The 18,768-nt window shown below is 42.2% G+C and overlaps 1 protein-coding gene across 1 annotated transcript; it reads right to left on the bottom strand.

Annotated features, from left to right (window-relative positions):
- Positions 1 to 16,928: 16,928 nt before the first annotated feature.
- On the bottom strand, positions 16,929 to 18,534 carry LOC103260331 (cytochrome b-c1 complex subunit 2, mitochondrial). Its single transcript, XM_008057979.1, has one exon. It carries the CDS (start codon positions 18,482 to 18,484, stop codon positions 17,123 to 17,125), a length of 1,362 nt encoding a protein of 453 aa, XP_008056170.1. The 5' UTR covers positions 18,485 to 18,534; the 3' UTR covers positions 16,929 to 17,122.
- Between the last annotated feature and the right edge of the window lie 234 nt (positions 18,535 to 18,768).

The following is an 18,768-nucleotide window of genomic DNA, read 5'->3' as shown; positions in this document are numbered from 1 at the left end:
TAGTATTGCTGCATAACAAACTTCCCCACACTTTGTATTTCTTGTGCAAAGTCAGTACAAAACAACCATTTTGTTACGCTCCTCAGTTCAGTGGGTTAGGAGTTCCAACAAGCTACAATGGAAATGGCTCGTCTCTGCTTCCCACTGTCACCAGAGCTGGAAAGAGTCGATGGTTGGGGTGAGTCTAGAATCTTCTGAAGGCAACTTCACTCACATGTGTGACCCTGGGTGCTACTGTTGGCTGGCTACAGCCGGTTCTATGGGCTACAGCACTTGTTAGATCTCTCCACGTGGTGTGGGTACCCTCTTCACACAGCTGCTTCGCAGTAGGGAGTGGCCCAGGGTCCAGTACTGAGTGTCCAAGCTAGGAAGGCAAAGCTGCATGGCCTTTTGTGACCTAGCCTCAGAAGTCACACTGATACGCTTCTGCCTCATTTTCTTGGTCACAAGTCAGTAGGACTGGATTCACAGTGAGAGAATGTAGATCACCTCTTGGTGAAAATGGTGTCAACATTGTTTAGGACATGTTTAAAGCCACCGCAGCATGCGTTCACTCTATATAACTTCATTTTTTGATCTCTGGGGGTCTTTTGATTTTTGATTTATTTCACAACTTGTCTATGAGACTTTACTCAGAGGAAGCATTTCATAAATATTGATTGAATGAATGATGTAAGTTGATATCTGAAGAACCCTTTTTTAAATCTGCTAGGAAAGAGTTGCCTTTCGAGCTTTCAGATTTTCATCCCAAATCTAAACATCTGGAGGTAATGTGTTTGGTGCCTGGCAGACCTTCAAAGAACACCTAGCGGGTGTATTAATCCTCAGGGATTGTCCGGTGTACCTGCATGGTGACCTCTGAGGCCCTAGGTTTAGTTCTTATTGATGACTGGTAGCTGATAGAACAGCAGCATTACTTCCTTTACAGGTTTAGTCTTGGGACTAATAACTTGTTTTGTGTCTTTATGGCCCATGTGTCAAGGCAAAAGAAGGGACGGAGGTTGGTATTAGGATGGAAATGCTTTTTTTTCTCGTGAGGAGTGTGAGTGTAATTGAGCCATAATGAACATGGCTGAGGTCATTTCCCAGGGATTAATGAACAGGAGAATATGTCTGAGGCCTGAGGCTGCGTCTTTGGTCATTAACCTAGCTGGTCATTAATATTGTCCTGTAATGCTTTATGTTAGACCATTATAACTCGCGCCATATGTGGCTACGATGGGGGAACGTGGGCATTTCTTGTATCAATAACTATTTGTTTTCTCTCCATTCTTCACAATTACTGAACGAGACAGCCTTTGCAATTCATATCCCAGAGGCATGAAGGAACAAGGATAGGGCGCATTTGGAGCTGAGGCTCTTTGAAGTACACATCTACCTCTACGTATTTAAAAAAAAAAATTCTGGCAAAGAATGCCTTGAAAACACATATTCTCTATCTAGGCAGGGAAATTAGTTATTTGGACTTTTCAGAATAAAATCTGGGTTTATTTTGTGGACTGCTTTGGTCTTCTTCTTACTCCCCAAAACCAGACTTACTGGTTTTCTTCCCTCTTTTCCCCTCTGTCTCTTGTCTTTTCTTATCCTTTCCTCTCTCTTCCTCTCCCCTCCTTCACTTTCCCTTCTGTTTTTAAAAACGTTTATGGTGGGTCTCAGTCAGAGACGTTATGATAAGCACTGAGGTTATGTGGATGTGTGCGTAATACTCCCCAGTCCCTGCTCTCAAGAAGTTAAGAGTTTAGTTGGAAAGGCCAGTAAGCAATGGATAAACCATTCCCACACAGTGAAATAAAAGTTGTGATGGAGAAATAGTCTAAGTGCCATAAGCACAGTACAGGCACATCTCTAGTGGAGCTGAAGTCTTTGGTGAATTTTGGGGGATTGAGGTGGGTGGGTGCGGTAAGTAGTTCCAGTCTAGGGAATGGCATACCTAAATGTCCCTGGGAAGAGTCGTGTGTCCCACCAACTATGTGACATCTGGGTATGAGGAAGGCCAAAGGGAAGACGCCAAAATTCTGGCTGGGGGCAGACATGAAATATCTTCTGAATAAATGACAAGGAGTTAGAACTCTGTCTTGAGTTCTACAAATAGTCATGATTTTAAGCAGAGAAGAACATGATCAGGTTGATGTAGAAATACCATGCTGGAAGTAATACGGAGAATGGACTGAGAGAAAAGGGTGAGCCCGAGCAAGAGAATCTAGGTGAGCAGAGGTTGAAGTCATGCAGATGAGCAATACAGTAAGCCTAAACTAAGCCAGGCTGGTGAGAATGAAGAAAAGAGTGTGGATATACGAGTTTCACAAGCTCACACCTTGTGGAGAGGTACAGTGTATTGACTCCCACTAATAACTAAAATAAACACCTGCTCAAACTGACTTTAAAATAGGGAACTCCTATAATTCCTGTAGTTCCTTATCAAGTCCAGAAGTGGAGCGGTTTCTAGGCTTTGGCTCTTGTTTCACCCTCTCAATCCCCTGCAGACCTTTCAGCTTTGTTCTTGTTATGAGCTTAGACTTCTGGCTGACTTTCCTCATGTGGTCACAAGATCTTTTCTAGCAGCAACTGTTCGATACGCTTTCTTGTTCAAGCCCAAGAGGAAAGAAGGAACATCTCTCCTCGAAATAGAAACAATAAATTCTTTCTTTCCTTTTGAGAGGGCTAACTCAGGTCATTTACCTTCACTAGGAACCAAAAGTCAAGCGTTGATTGGCCTGGTGTCTTAATTCATTTTGTGTTGCTGTAACAAAATGCCACAGACTGGGTAACTGATAATGACAGTAATTAATTTTTTCACAGTTCCTGGAGTTGGAAAGTCCAAGGTGAAGGGACTGGCATCTGGGGAGGACCTTCTGCTGTGTCATTCCATGACAGAAGGTGGAGGGGCAAAAGAGAGCAAGAGGGGCTGAGCTCACCCTTCTATCAAAGCACCAATTTCACCCATAAGGGTAGAGTCCTCATGGCCTAATCACCTCTTGAATGTACCAAGAAACATGGAATCACATGCTTGGCTTAAATGTGTCAGTATCTGCTGCTGAAGTTGGGAATGGGGTCACTTCCCTCTGTATCACATAAAAGGGAAGGAAGAAGGTGGGTGTGTTTGCTGCCTAGGCAACCGACTGTATCTAGGACTGAAGCACAGAGAAGGACATCCAACCAGTCAAAGAGAATTGGAAAAAAGGGAGTTAAGTATGTGGATTGTAAATTTCTTGGAAATAGGGATCATGCCCATCAACCACTGATTCTTGGGCTCTTAGCTCCATGCCTGCCACACAGTAAGTATTTGGTAAACATTTGTCAAATGAATAAAGGTATCTAGGAAGAGGTGGTATCTGAACCTGAAGAAACAGAACAGAAGATCAAGTAGAGGAAGAGTTTCAGGCAAAATTAAAAGTATCAGCAAAAGTTAAAAAATTATACAGTTTCATGATACATTTCAGAAAAGTCAAGGAGTTTAAGGTTTTCTAGAACAAAAAATCCAGGACAGCGAAAGGCAGGGGATGAGGTTAGAGAGGTGAGGAAGTATCATACTCTATCGAGGAGCTGGATCCACATCCTGTAGGTAATGGAATACATTAGAAAAGTTTTGGGTAAGAAAGTGAAATAGTCATATTTGCATATCAGTTAGATCACTCTGCCAATGACGATAGATAAATGCTACAGAAACACAGGTAAGAATTGATTAGGTAAAATCAGCAGTTGATTAGTTTTTACTTGCATAGAGGCAGAGGTAGGAGCCAAGGATGACCTCTGATTCTTATGTTGGGTGAGGAAGCAGATGGAGAACATGGTAGGAACAGGTTTCAAATGTCTGATGATAGCTTTGTTTTGGGCATGTTGGTCAGGGGCCTGTTAGACATTCTAGTGGAGGGAGGTGTGTGGCTGTTGTTAGGTATATGTGTGTGAAGCTGGGTAAGGTCTTGGCATCTGGGGAGGACATACATAGTCAGGGTCATCGGTAGTCAGGTGATGGTTAGAACAAGAAAGGATGAAAACCATCTGGGGAGTATAAACTGGGAGAAGCCATGAGCGCTGAATGTGGTATTGAGGGGGAGGAAGTAGAAGGAGAGTCCACAAAAAAGGCAAAGAAACAAGTATTCAGAAAGTTCGACAGAAGTCCAGCAGAATGTGCCATCTTGGATAGAGAGTAGAGACTTTCAAGAAAGACAAAAATGGAATGATCCAGACTCAAGTGCAGTGGAGAGATTAAGGAAAATGCAAACCAAAAGATACTTACTGGATCTGCCAATCAGATGACAGTGGTGATCTCAAGGTGAAATGTTTCATGAGTGTGATAGACTCAGTGCCAGGCTGCAAGTGAATGAAAAGGGAGCAAGATACGAGTGAGTAAACACAGAGAGAAGACATTTCCGGTAGATGGGGAGGAAAGATGCTGAATGGTAACCTGAGAGTAGAAGCAAAGAAGAAAGAGATTTTAGAGATGGGGATGTTGTGAACATTGTTAGAGACTCAAGGAAAGAGACTGAAAGCTGACAAATATGAGTGGCAGAAATATTGGCAGTGCTCCTCCTCATGATTTCAAGATGGCTGCAGCAATTCCAATCATCATGCCCTTTGCTCCTGTGTCTAAAAGTAGACAGAAGAAGAACAGTAAAGAGAGCTCTCTTTGTGCTGGTTTATTTTTATCAAGAAGGATTTTTTTTCCCCAGAAGCTCTCTAGAACACTTCCTCTTATTTTTCATTAGCCAAACAGGGTAGATTAACTTACTCAACCTCTTCCCATAACCCCTTTCTAGAATGCCTCAACTACAGAGAATGGAGGCCTAAAGACTGCATTTCCCAGTCTCCCTTGCAGCTGGGGCTCTGCATGTAGTCTGACTTTCATCATGCAAGCTCATTGGTCCCAAATGTGGAGAAGTGAAGTAGCAACTTGAGGTAGCAGTTGCAGACTGGATTTTCTTGCAAACAAGGTGGCAAGAGTGTTGGGTTCTTCTGGACCAACTCTAGTGGATGTGCCAGTGTCTGCTCTCCAGTGTCAGAAGTGGTGTCTCAGTGACAATAAATGGCATCTCTCCTATGTCTGTCCTGCAGTGTAGATGGGCATTTCTCTTGCCTGTCTGGCAAATATACTTGGTTGTCTTGTTTTCTCATATATTCTTAAACTGTTTACTACCTGTTAATAAATCCCTTTCTGCTAAAACTAATTACAGTGGATTTTGTTGTCTGCAACTGAGAACACTGAACAATACATGAGACCAAGGCAGCTATAACGGAGGCTGAGGAAGATGGTAGCCACATTTATAGGCTTGTCCAGTAGTGAAGAAAATACAGAGTAACAGATGCTGTGTAGACAACCAGAAGAATCTTCTACAGATAAGTGCAGACCTGAGTAGGTTTGTGGATAGAACAGATAGAGCACTTTCTTTTATTTGGTACCTCAGTTTTTTAGGGGGACATGAAAATATTTATAATATAGCTATTATTTTATGACAGTGGTCTATGTGAAAGAGCTGCTGGTACAAAGCCTAAACCTAATTCATGTCTCTTTACACTGACACTAGTCAGACCATTGTCCAAATCCAAGAAATGACAATTACCAAATAGTTGGAATCTGAAGAGTAAAGAGAAAGAAGAATTAAAAAGAAAAAAAAAAGTATGTTTCATAAGTATTATTTTTCAATTATGATTTTGTAGACAACAGGCAATATGGCAAAGATGTTTTTGAAACTCTTGGTGGATAATTAACCATTGTGTCCAAATCATTAGCATTGGATCCAAATCCTTTCAATTACTAATGCCATTTTTTGCAAATTGATTTTTTGGTTTTAAAAAATAAAATACTTTTACATGGTAAAAAAAAATTAAAAACACAAAGGGATATACAATGAAAACAGGTTTGCCCACTATCCTAGTTTCTTAACTTTTAGTTTCTCCTGTAACCTTCTAGAAATTCTTTATGCATATTGCAATATCTTCCCTTGTCAATTCCCATGATGATATTTCATTCTTTGTAAAGGGTGCCTAGTATTATATTGTATGAATGACTCACAATTTATTTAACTAATTTCTTATTGATGGACATTTAGGCAATTTTTAATATTCTGTAATACACAAACCAGCCTACAGTGAACTTCATGTGTGGATGACTTTATACCGTAGGATACCTTTCTAGGTGGATAATGCTGGACCAAGGGTATATCATTTTAACTTCTTGTAACTATTGTCTAATTACTGTCTTCAAAAGGACATCATGAATTTTTTTTGTCCTACTTTCAAAGCACTAGGAAATAAGAACCAATTCTTATCAGCTGGAAGGAAGCATGTGAACTATAGGAAGAGTGAGCTGTTTGCCAAAGGGTGTTTAGAATCTTACTGTATAAACAATTACAGCACTAAATGTCTGCAAAATTCAAGTGGCAAATGAGCAGTGAATATCAATTACACATCTGCTGCCTCTCAAAGGCAGATGGCCTTTTAATTTTATATCCCAAGAATCGTACCCAAATTTCATTCCCTTCCTCAGAGTCCTCCCCCCTTTCTTACGTTCCCTGAGAAAATGGTTTATTACCCTTTTCAAAGATCAAATTAATTTTAACCTAAAGCACAAAGAAACCTTGTACATTTTACAAAGCAGATATATAGGGTTGGGGTTTAATCCAAGAATACATACTGGGCGATGGTAATTGTTTAACACCAGGGGGTTCTATGTGAAAAAAAAATTTAAAAGACACAGTCTCTACCTTCAATGACCTTGCAACTGGGTTGAGAAATCAGCATACAGTGATTGACTTAAATGACGAAAGGCCAAAGGAAAAGGGATATCTAAGTGCTAACCAGCATAATTTAACTATTCATGCTTGGAAATACAAATAAGGAAGACATCACTTTGCACAGAAGCTGTCGGGGGACTTTGAGGAGACAGGTGGGTGCTGAATTGGTTTTGGGGGGCAGGAGGGCAAAGATAAGAAAGTACTGGAGGGCAAGACATGGCTGCCATGAGCAAACGAACGTGAGTGAGGCAAGGTGCTGGAGGGTGGGTGGGCTATGATGGTGGGCGAGATGTAGGGGTCTAGCAAAAGGTCATACTTGCTAGGAATGATATAAACAATAAGTAGTGTCAAATGAGAGGGATCTGCTGGAAAGGGTATTCAGGGGAAAGAAGGTGTGTAGTATATGCAGAATGGTCCTGTCAACCCAAAATGTCTCATGCTCTGGGCTCTCACACTCAGCCTTGTGAGCTGGCATTGAAATCTCTTCTGTGTCCCACATAGAAACAAGCTGCTTATACAGCTTCTCACATTCCAAAACTTTGTGAATTTATCTAAATTTGTCGAGCCTGAAGAGGTCAAAATAGCTGTGTTACAGGATGCTCATACATGTTCCAGAAGCATTTCTTCAAGTAGAGACAGCAGTGATGGGGGTAGGAGAAGGATGTGGAAGTCGGGAGACAGGTGGGGAGGCTTGTGCAGGATTCCACGCGTGAGGCCACAAAGGGCTGTGTTGGAGGTGTACTGGCAGAGATGGACAACACGGGGATGCGAGGAGGGTGTCCAAGCCAGGAGCTTCAGCCTTGGTGACATGTGAAAAAGATGAGGGGCAAGTCTATGAAACAATCCAGTAATTGTTCATGGAGGGTTTGCCATGTTTTAACTCCATGCCAGGTGCTGGAGGGGAACAAAAAGCCAACCAAGAGAATGCCTTCATTCAGGGAGTTACCATGGGGGCAAGTTGAAGTGCAAGTTCAAGGACAATGAAGGGCAAGCTGAATGCATAAAGAAAGGAATAACAAAGTCAAGTGAGGTGAGAGCCCAACACAGAGGAAGCAAAAATGCCATGGAGGTTTAAAGAAGAAACAGATCCTTGTTGGCTGGGGAGTCAAGGTGACATCTGAAGTGAGGGACCTTGAGGACACATTGGGATTCAATGTGTAGGGTTGGAAGAGAGGGATTGGGAGAACAACACCCCAGAACAAGACAGGGGAGTGTACAGGGGATGGGAAGGAAATCAGAATAGAAGGCGTCTTCTTTCAGCCTTTACATTCAAGGTTGGGGAGTGTGTTTTGAAAGAGGAAACAAAGGAAAGTTCGCTCCAGATTCTTGAGTAGGGAATTATGTGATGAGAGGGCTTTACTGGGGAGAAGAAATGGAATGATGGTGAGCTGACCAGTTAGGGAATAATCGCAGTAGTCCAGGGAGGCAAAAGGAACCTAAGTGGTAAACACAGAGTACCCGTGATCAGATATGGAGCCTGGAGAGGGCCATGGTGCTGGAGTTTCAAACGCCTGCACAGCAGTGGACTTTGGGCTACCTTGGGAGCCCTCCGGACTTACACAGCCCAAGAACCACCTTGGGAATTTACTTCAAACTCAAGCCTCAAGGCCTTAAGCTCTGAGATTCTCATTCTCTGCATGTGAGATGGCTCCATATATGTGTGCTATTTTTAAAAACCTTCCAGATGGTTCCGTTGCCAGTGACCCAAGGATCCCATGTTGAGAAGTTCTCTAACATCTCATGTGTGAACTGATTGTGGTTTGAATCTAGGTGTGTGTAGAGGCTTTTTATTTTTTCAAGGAAAAAGAGAATGGCAGGGAAAACAGTTGTCAGAGAGGAAATACTGCTAAATCCACGAATAATTCTTCAGATACTTAAAAAAAAGTGCATCTGCTGAATTAATTTTCACAGTTCCCTATGCTAACTGTGCCTTGTAGGATGACTCATTACTAGGTTAATTTATAGGTCATATTTTCAATGTATGCAAAAACAATTCATCTTGTTTCTTCAGTTGCAACCTGATTTTTTCAGTCCCCCATGGTTACGGGGTAGTGGTCTTTTGCCCAGGCCCACCAGGAAGACAGCAGTGATATGTTCATGAGCATGCTTCTCTTCAGTGTTTGAACCTTTTTGAAGAATGTCCTTATCTTTAAACCTGAAAATTAAACAGGCACAATAACTAGTCCGAGATAAAAGATATCTTTGAATTTAAAAAAGATTTAGCTATATTGTATGAAAGCAGGCTGTATTTTTTCCCTCAATCTGCTCCTGCATAATTTTAGTCTATTCTTTCTAATTATGGAAACAGAACAAGAAAAATCCACACTGCTCTTCTCATTCTCACTACTTTCCTCAAGAAAATAAATAAATAAATAAATAAACTGATAGGAACGATGCCAGAGAAAATGAAACAAAGACAGAGATGTAAATGTTCTTTGTGCAAGTGTCTCTGGCACATTTCTTTCCCTTCACTTCCCAGTGTCATTTAAAAGGGTGTCATTCAAGATCAATTAAGGGGACTAAAATGAGAAGATATTCGAGTTTACAGTTGGTCTCCATCAATAGTGCAATTTGGTCATCAATAGATTTTGAAATGCTCTTCAAAAATGGCTCCATTGAGCCAGTCCTCCTTTGTTTGAAAGACTGGGCTTCAGAGCACTGAGAATCAGTATTTGCCTTTATTGTATGTGTCAAGAGTTGTCCATTCAGCAAGGACAAATTGCATCCGATGCACCTTGAAATATTTGCCACACAGATTTTGCCACCACCTTTCTACAGCACTTCACATCATGAACTCAGCGAAGAAACAAAGAAGATGAGAAGACAGGGAGTGAGAAATTGGAGTGAGAATCCGGCAAAGAACTAGGGCCAGGAGGAGGGTCAGTTCTAAGATGAAGACAATCACTTCTTTCCTCTCCAGTGCGCCTGTGACTTATGGCTCTGTTAGGATCAATTCCCTCATGTTCTCTGGAGTTCAGTGCCAGGGGCTCTTTGGGAAGACAAGCCAATGTTGCTGGACAAGAACTGTCTGTGGGATTTCCCAGGCTTTTCTCTTTATTTCTGAAAGTCCCCAGTGGAGCTGGACTATTCCTATCACACCACTTGTCACCCTAGGAAGGGACCACTTGTGTTCCTTTCCTTCAGGCTTCCTTCTGCAGTTAGCTGAACACCTGTGGCAGGTGGGAGGAGTGTTCCAATCAGAGGCACAGAGTGTGAGTTTGTAGTTCTGGCTCTGGATGTCGTAGAACTAAAAGAAGAACCAGAAGTTTAGCATTTGCTCTTCCAGATAGAATTTCAAATGAGTTGTGTAAATGTCACTAGTGACAACCTCAAGCCAGGACAGCAGGACGTGCCATGTGCTCACACTCTTTCTCTTTTCAGGGCTCATTTTTGGAAGACAGTGATTTCTCACTTGGGGTGTTTTCCTTGATTGGCTAAGAGGGCTTACCTTCCTACAAGGTCCTGCCGCTTTTGAGGTGTTGATTTCCCTCTCTGTGTGATTTTCTCCGATTCATTCTTGGGTTCTAAATTAGATGCTTTACTAATGTGTATTTTGTTTCTAGTGACAAATGAACAAAATGTTTTATCAAATAGAAGTGTCGGAAGTCAGAAACCAAGAATCAAAGCAAGTGAATAAACAGTATTAATGGCTAATAAGTGTGAACAAATTTGCAAATAGCAGAAGCATTTGCCTTTTACCAACATGGCTGCATTACAAGTGTTTTTCAATTTCCTCGTTCCTGTGTTATTTGTAGGAGTATGGTCTTATTGGAAGCTAAAAAATGTTTCTTTATAGAGTTGTCAGTTACCTCAGTGTTGCCATCTCTTGGTTCCTCTGCCCTCTCTCCCCTCTCCCACACCAACGGACCCCGAGATTGCTTTAGGTTCAGAGTTTCAGAAGTATAAAGTGAAAGCACAGCTTTTGAATAATGGACAAACCATTTGACCTTTTCAAGAGCTGGAGAAATTTAAAAGAAAAATTTTAACCACTGCCCCTTAAGCAGAGGTGACTCCGCTGAATGTGCACTGAGTCATTACTTCTGCTTTTCTTCTTTTTTACAATGACTGCATTCCTCTTACAAGACCTTAGGCTTAAATTATGGACTTAAAATACCAGAACAGACTCCCTTAAGTCTTTTCCATGGAAATGAGCAGTTGCCTGGTGGAGAGGGTCGCTGTCCCATGTACTGGAAATGCAGAGTTGCTCAGGGACTGCTATTATAATGCCCATAACCTTGAAACAGAGCATTGAAAAGACCCTGTGTCGTCTCAGTTTGCTCAGCTGTTTGCTGTATTACAAGCATTAACTGGTTATTTCTGGCTCTTATTGGGAGCAGTCTATGGGTAAACTTTTCTCTTGAGTAAACTTTTACTTTCCCACGAGGACAGCTGTGATGCACTTTGTGTTGGGAAAAGACATGTCTCCGTTCACTCCTTCCTCCCTTTTCAATTTTGAACTTGGCTAATATTAATTTTCACTCTCCTGCTTTAAAGCACACATGTAATTCCCTACAGGAAAAATTTTAATGTTTCTCATCTAACAGTTGCGTTCCACAGTCTCACTCCCTATAGGACAGCCAAAAACTAGGTATTTATGAAGGTACAACTAACCACGAAGGGAAGCCCAGAAGGGATACCATCTGACTGGCATTCAGGATTGCCATGGTTAGCAAGTGTATTACCTTATGATTCTCATTAAACTCCTTGAAGATGTTTCCTTGGTATGAGAGATATGTGGATTCTAATACATATTACATTCTTGCACTGGGGACTCAAGTATTTTTAACGGGAAAGGGTACAAACCATATTATTTAGATATTGAAACTTCTTCACTATTTTCAGCAATTTCCTGTGTGAAGCTGCTACTTGAAGTATTTTATAACTAGAGGTATATGGGACATTGGAATTTCCCTGAGGCATATGCATATTTTGGGAAAATGTGAATAATGGAAACTGGTAGATAGGTTAGAGATTTTTACAGTCCTAAAAATCTTTCTCTAACTTTTTTTTTTCTTGCACTGACCAAGACCAGGCATATGTTGGTAATAAGTATTGGAAGCTAAAAGAAGTACAATATTCTCTGTATTGATTTGGGATCCCCCCAGAAACAGACTCCAAGATAAGGATTCAAGTGCAGGTTGTTTATTTAGGAGGTGACCCCAGCAAACTCTTGTAGAGTTGGGGAAGTATGGAGGGGGGAAAGGCAGACAAACAAGAGAATGTTATCAAACCGGTTTCCACTGCCAGCATCTTCCCCTCAATGGGCCACTCTGGGAGACAGCGTAGAACACATATCAGATTTATCCCAGTTTGGAGGAGAGGCAGCTATGATATTTATTCTCAGCTCCTCCTCGCCACTGGTGGAGCTGGGTCTGGGCCATTCATTCTCCAGCACTTCTGACCTGGCATTTGTAATGTACCTGCCCACAGATCCCCCATTTTCTCAGCCATAGTGTGATTGAGGAGGAGATCTGGTGGGCTCAAACTGTCCCAGCATAATGTCCATGAACACAGAAGTCACTCTGAGCTTGGCCAGACTCAATGTACTCCCAGGCAGCAGTAGAGACAAGGCATGTCTCCTTGATACAAGCACTCTTCAACCTAGCTGGAAACCAAGAGCTACATGCTGGATGGCTCTGGGCAGGGAACACAAGAGAAGGTGTGATGAGGTAGTAAGTCATGAAACGTTGTCTAGAGATGCTAAGAGAGAGTTTCCATTTTTACCAAACTACTGTTGTCAACATCATGAATTATTAGGGAAATGCAAACAAAAAACCAAAATGAGATACCATCTCACACTCATTAGGTTGGCAACAATTTCAAAAATCCACAGAAAATAGCAGGTATTGGTGAGGATGTGGAGAAATTGGAACGTTTGTGCTTTGTTGGTGGAAATGGAAAATGGTGTAGCTGCTGTGGGAATCAGTATAGCAGTTCTTCAGAAATTTAAAAATAGCATTACTATATGATCCGGCAATTCCACTTTTGGGGATATACTCAAAAGAATTGAAAACAGGGTCTCGAAGAGATCTTTCTTCTACCCATGTTCACAGCAGTATTATTCATAGTAGCCAAAGGTAAAAGCAACTCAAGTGTCCATCAGTGACTAAGTGGATAAACAAAGTGTGGTCCATACAAACAGTGGGGCGTTATTCAGCCTTTAAAAGGAAGGAAATTTTGACAAATGCTACAACATGAACGAAACTGGAGAACATGATGCTAGATGAAATCAGTCAGTTTTAAAAAGACAAAGACATGGGAGTGGGGGACAAAGGACAAATACTATATGATTCCATTTATATGAGATACTAGAGTAAGAAAAACCATAGAGACAGAAAGCAGAATGATGGTTGCCAGGGCTGGGAGTCAGGGAAAATGGGGAAGGGACTAAAAAATCGGATGCTCCTATATACCTGATTTCTCTGATTCTTTATACTTTTTAGTCTTAGATGCCTTCATTCTGGCTCCAAATGCTTCCTGTGCTGGCCCAGTCCCACATAGCTGAATTCACTGATTGCTCAAGTGTGCAACCTCATGTCTACCTCAGGGTCCTGACCACCTGAGAAGGATGGTTGCAGTTTAATGTCTGTCTTCTTGTCCAACGGGACTTCAGATTGAGACACACTTCCCAATCCAAGAACCCGGTAGCCAAGTTGCAATGACTTAGCACCCCTTTGGGCATTTCTCCAGCCACTGCCTATGCTGCCAGGTTCTGGCACCCACAGCCCACTGACCAGCAATAGCCGCATCACTAGGGCACTTGTTTTAAATGTAGGTTCTTGGGTTTCACCCTGACCCACAGAATCAGAATCTGCATTTCAGCAAGGCCTCCTGGTGATTCCTGTGCACATTAAAGTTTGAGAAGCAGTTGGGTAGATTCTAGACATGTGATCTTCAAACCTGATTACATATTATTAGAACCATGAGGATAAGAGGTTGGAAGAAGCCTCCTAACATCTGCCAGTATTCAAATTCTAATTGGGTTGTCTTGGGATGAAACATGGACATTGGTATTTTCTTTTTTTTTTTTTTTGAGTTGGAGTCTCACTCTGTTGCCCAGACTGGAGTGCAGTGGCCGCTCCCGGTCACTGCAGCCTCAACCTGCTGGGCTCCGGCGATCCTTCCACCTCAACCTTCCAAGTAGCCGGAATTACAGGCACGCGCTACCATGCCCGGCTGATTTTTTTTTATTTATTGTAGAGATGAGATCTTGCTGCCCAGGCGGGTCTCGAACCCACGGGCTCAGGCAATCCACTCAGCTCAGCCTCCCAAAGGCGCGGGATTACAGGCTGAGCCACCAAGCCCGGCTGACATTGGTATTTTTTAAAAGCTTTCCATGGGATTCTTCTTTTTTTTTTTTGACTTGGAGTCTTACTCTGTCACCCAGGCTGGAATACAGTAGTGTGATCACAGCTCACTTCCCCCTTGACCTCTTGGGTTCAGGCAGTCCTTCCTCTTAAGCTCCTGAGTAGCTGGGACCACAAATGCACTTTTTTTTTCTTTTTTAGAGACCAGGTCTTGTTGTGTTGCCTTGGCTAGTCTTGAACTTCTAGGCTCAAGCAATCTTCTCACCTTGACTTCCCAAAGTACAAGGATTACAGGTGTGTGCCACCACATCTGGCTCTCCAGGGAATTCTTTCATGCAGCCAAGGCTAGGATCCTTTGCAAATGTTGAACAACTGTTGGCACCTTGGGTTGGCTCAGGAATGGAACAGGACTTCTGCCTGGGGCATCCTTCTTTTTACTGTCTAGCATGTCTAACCTCTACTACTCCAAGGTCAAAGTCATTGTTCTGTAGAGTCCCACCATCAAGTGTTGCTTTTTAGAGTCCCTCTCACTGGACTTGATGCCTTGATATGAACTTACTTCTGATCAAGTTCTGCCCCTGTGGACAATGTCTTTGGATGGTGATCTTCTGACCACCAGCAATCAGGATTCACAAGAATTCATTCCCTGCCCATCAGATGAGATGTCCTAATAGTAACAACTTCTGGAATAGGATGTAAGCAGTTGTACTATATTGGATGCTAGAATGACTCCAGTTTCTGACTGGAGAGATAGATGATGCCTTTAGCCTACCATTTTTTGTCACCTGCAGAAGGATTCTAATATCTTTTAAGCAATTATTATGTGCTAGGCCCTATTCTGAGAAGTCCATATATGTTGACTGAGTTAAGCCTTACAAAAACCCTCAAAGGTAGGCCCTGTTATTATATCCATGATGCACAGGAGGAAGTTGAAGCACAGAGAAATTTAGTCACTTGCTCAAGGTCACACAGCTGTCTGTGCTGGAGTTGGAATCTGGAGTCTGACTCCAGAGCCCATGTTCTTAGCCATGATGTTATTTTTAAACAAAGTTCCTCAATTACAGAGTGAGAAGGCCTCAGGTAATACATTATATGGAGGCAGCAGGTTTTACTGCATTGCAGTTTGGCTGATACAGCTTGACTCTGTATAACATATGTTTGATCCTTAACAGTTACAGCTTATATGTTTTTTTCTGAGCTAACTAGCTCAGCCTCTAGTGGTCAAGAATTGTCAGTGTCCTAAAAATGGCTTCAGGCAAGTGGGTAGAGCAAAGAATCCCATAGGGAAACCAGTGTTTAAGGAAGGAACTTGAGAAGAGAGACCATCTGATGCACTATATAAAAATCAAACTTCTTCCATTTGGATGAGCTTTTCTATAGCTATTTGGACCTTGAGGTGATGGTTCAAGGTTTTTCTTCCCCAGATTTGTCTGGAAAACTTCCTCTCTCAATCCTTTCCTAGCTGGTTTCCCTGGTCACTTGATGCCCTGCTTTCTGCTATTCGCTGAGTTCCTCCAACCCGCACCCAGTCATTCAGGGTTATACTTCCCACTCTTCAGGCAATTTACCTTTTAAAAAATCATGGGCTCAATTCCTCCTTCTCAAACCACAATATCAAATTTTACTGCTTATAAATATTTTCCAGTCCTCTGTGAATTTAGCATTTCTAAAGCCTGCCATTACCTTGGAAAACTATTTTCTTATAGAAAAAAAAAAAACATACATGGAGCACAGTTTCATTAATAGGTCTTGAGGTTGCAGAAAGAAGATCCTGCAAAAATAAATCCAGCGGGAATCATTAGGTGCCGAATTTTTAAGAAAATAATAGCCAATTATTCAGCCAATTGAATTAAAAAGGGAGGCTCAGGGGTACATTCAGAAAACAATTACTGCTTTTAAGAGCAAACTGTGCAATGCAGAATGTAAAACAGAAGACATCTGTCTCACACCTTTCTTTCTGCCTAGGAGACTTTTCCTCTTTCAGCACCTGTAAGAGTATACAGGGACAGTTCTCACAGGAGACCATCCCACTTCTGACACCGATTGCAAGTTTGGGGGTGCAGTTTTAAAACCATCCACAGGTTCAATAATGTGTAGGAGGACTCCCAGAACTCACCGAAAGCTGTTACACTCATGGGTTACAGTTTATGGCAAGGGAAAGACTACAGATTAACATCAGCCCAGGGAAGACACACAAAGGATGGAGTCCAGGAAAAATCCCAAATGAGAAGCTCTCGTTATCCCTTCTACGGAGTCAGAACGGTGTTACTTTCTTGGTGTCGATGGGTGACAATATGCACAGAGCATTGCCAGCCAGGGTATCTCACCTGAGCCCTTGGCGCCTAGGGTTTTATCGGGAGCCAGACACATACTTCCCACATAGCTGACCTGTAGTCTCCAACCCTCTGGAAATTGGAGAACTAGACCATGTGTGGCCCCAAAGCTCCCACCACAAATTACATTGCTACTATGCACAATAGCAAAGACATGGACCCAACCCAGGTGTCCATCCACGGTGGACTGCATCAAGAACAGGTGGTACATATACACCATGGAATACTACACTGCCATAAAGAAGAATGGAATCGTGTCCTTTGCAGCAAAACAAATGCAGCTGGAGATCATCGTTCTAAGTGAATTATCACAGAAACAAAAAACCGAATCTCTTGTGTTCTCACTCATAAGTGGATACTAAGCATTGGCACACGGATAAGAACAGCAGACATTGGGCACTGCTGAAGAAGAGAAGGAGGGAAGTGAATAAGCCTTACAAAACTACCCTGTGGGCACAATGTTCACCATGGAGGGGAGAGACTCATCAGAAGCCCAAATTTCACCTACTCTCAATATACCTATGTAAAAAATCTTCACTGTACCCTATATTCTAAAATTTTTTTTTTTTTTAAGTAGAATGTTTTATTGACTTTAGGTCAGCTGAAAATAATTACGCTCATTTATGCTTTAAGGTATTTTTATCTCACTGAAAAAAAGATAAACGTTACATCAGTGACTTCTGGCTTTCACATATTTGCTGCTCTGGAGTGAGAGAATGTTAACCTTTCTCCTTTAACATGTGCTTCAGGATTACAATTCATCAACAAAAGGTGTATGTCCCAAATTTCCACTCGCTGCCATTGACTTCTGGCCAGAAATAAACTTCTTTGCAGCATTTATGACATCAGTGTTAGCCACCGAATCAATCTGCTGAAGGACTGTGGTTGGAGGCATATAAGAACCAGCAACTAGAGCCTGGGATCCGACTTCTTCCAGGAAACCATCAGAAGACTCTACTGACATTAAGTATGCAGCTTTCAGCTTGTTCTTGGCAGCTTCGAAATCTGTACTGGAAAGGTTTCCTTGAGCAATTGTTTTTACTTGATTATAGGCAGCCTTGATAACATCTCCAGCAACTGCAGCCTGTGAGACAGTATAAATCCCAAAGAGTCCAGAATCTGAGTAATAGGCATTAAATGCAGAAACATCAAATGGCTGATGAGTTCCTTTGGCCACAGCCTGGTATAGGTGGCTCGTGGTATTGCTACCTCTCTTGACATGTGGGCCTGCACCTAGGACATGCTGAAGAACGCTAAATGCATTTGCTTCTGCACTTCCTGCGGCAGCACTTTCTGCTACAAGGGCAGCATGGACGAGACTGTCTCCATTTGGTTCTCGAATTTCACCTCCACGGTATCTGGCCTTTGCACCAGCTAAACCAAGCCCACCCCTCATGTTGAGAAACTGTTCAGCAACTTGCTTTAGAACAGGATGACTCACACCAAGTCCAATCAATGCCATTCTTGCACTTGTAAAATGGTTCTGAACAAAGTAGTGTAACTCCTCTGATGTCACTTTTCCAATCCGATAGTCAGGACAATACAAGGAATTAGCCAATGCATTCCGGTAAGCTGCAGCATGCAAATTTTCAATGACACGAGCCTGTGGATTATGAAAGGCCACAGCTTTGTCAATCCTTAGTTGAGACTGCAGGTCAGCTACTTCCCAACGACGAAATTCTGGTGCTGTGGTGACATTGAGCAGGAACTCCATTAGGATATCCACATCACCTCGCAGGCATTCCACAGTGTAAGCCATGTTTTCTCTTGTTGCGGTCACACTTAATTTGCCACCAACTGCTTCAATTCCACAGGTTATCTTGAAAGATGAAGCTCCTTTTGAAGTCAAACTGGATGCAAGACGCAGCAAATGAGAGGTTCCTAAATTGTTGGAGTCCTCGTATCTACTGCCTGCTTTAACAAATAAACCAATTCTTGATGCAGGAGCATAGTTTTCCAAAGAAGCAATCACTAAACCATTTGGTAGTTTGGTGAACTCAAGATCCTGAGGATAAGGAGGTGCTCCTGCAGGTGCAGCTGTAGCTTTAACTTTGGGGGCAACTTTGAGGGAATAAAATCTCGAGAAAGACCCGGCTCTGGTTAGCAGCTTCATGGCTCAAGATTGCTCTGATCCACGGTCACAGCCGACTTAAAAGAAAGCAAGATGTCTATTCTAAAATTTAAAAAAATAAATAACAAAAACATGTAACCATCTTAAAGATAAATAAATAAATAGATCACATAGTTAGACTATTCGGTGGCCAGAACCCTCAAACAAGTAAAGATACTCTTATCAAACATGGTATTCCAGGGGCTAAGGGAAAAGGTGAGAGCTTTCTTTGGGGAATGTTCGTTCTTCCCTGCACTGCAGCCCACTTCCTACCTAACACGCAGGCC

Source organism: Carlito syrichta, unplaced genomic scaffold (genome assembly GCF_000164805.1).
Source record: "Carlito syrichta isolate Samal-C Ts95f unplaced genomic scaffold, Tarsius_syrichta-2.0.1 Scaffold303178, whole genome shotgun sequence".
Classification (NCBI taxonomy): Eukaryota; Metazoa; Chordata; class Mammalia; order Primates; family Tarsiidae; genus Carlito; species Carlito syrichta.
The sequence above is the reverse complement of the archived record's forward strand: the minus strand, read 5'-3'. Positions and strand labels throughout refer to the sequence as shown.

What these genes read in the sequence shown, in the direction of transcription:
- LOC103260331 (XM_008057979.1), bottom strand. Translation starts at nt 18,484, where the DNA reads ATGAAGCTGCTAACCAGAGCCGGGTCTTTCTCGAGATTTTATTCCCTC.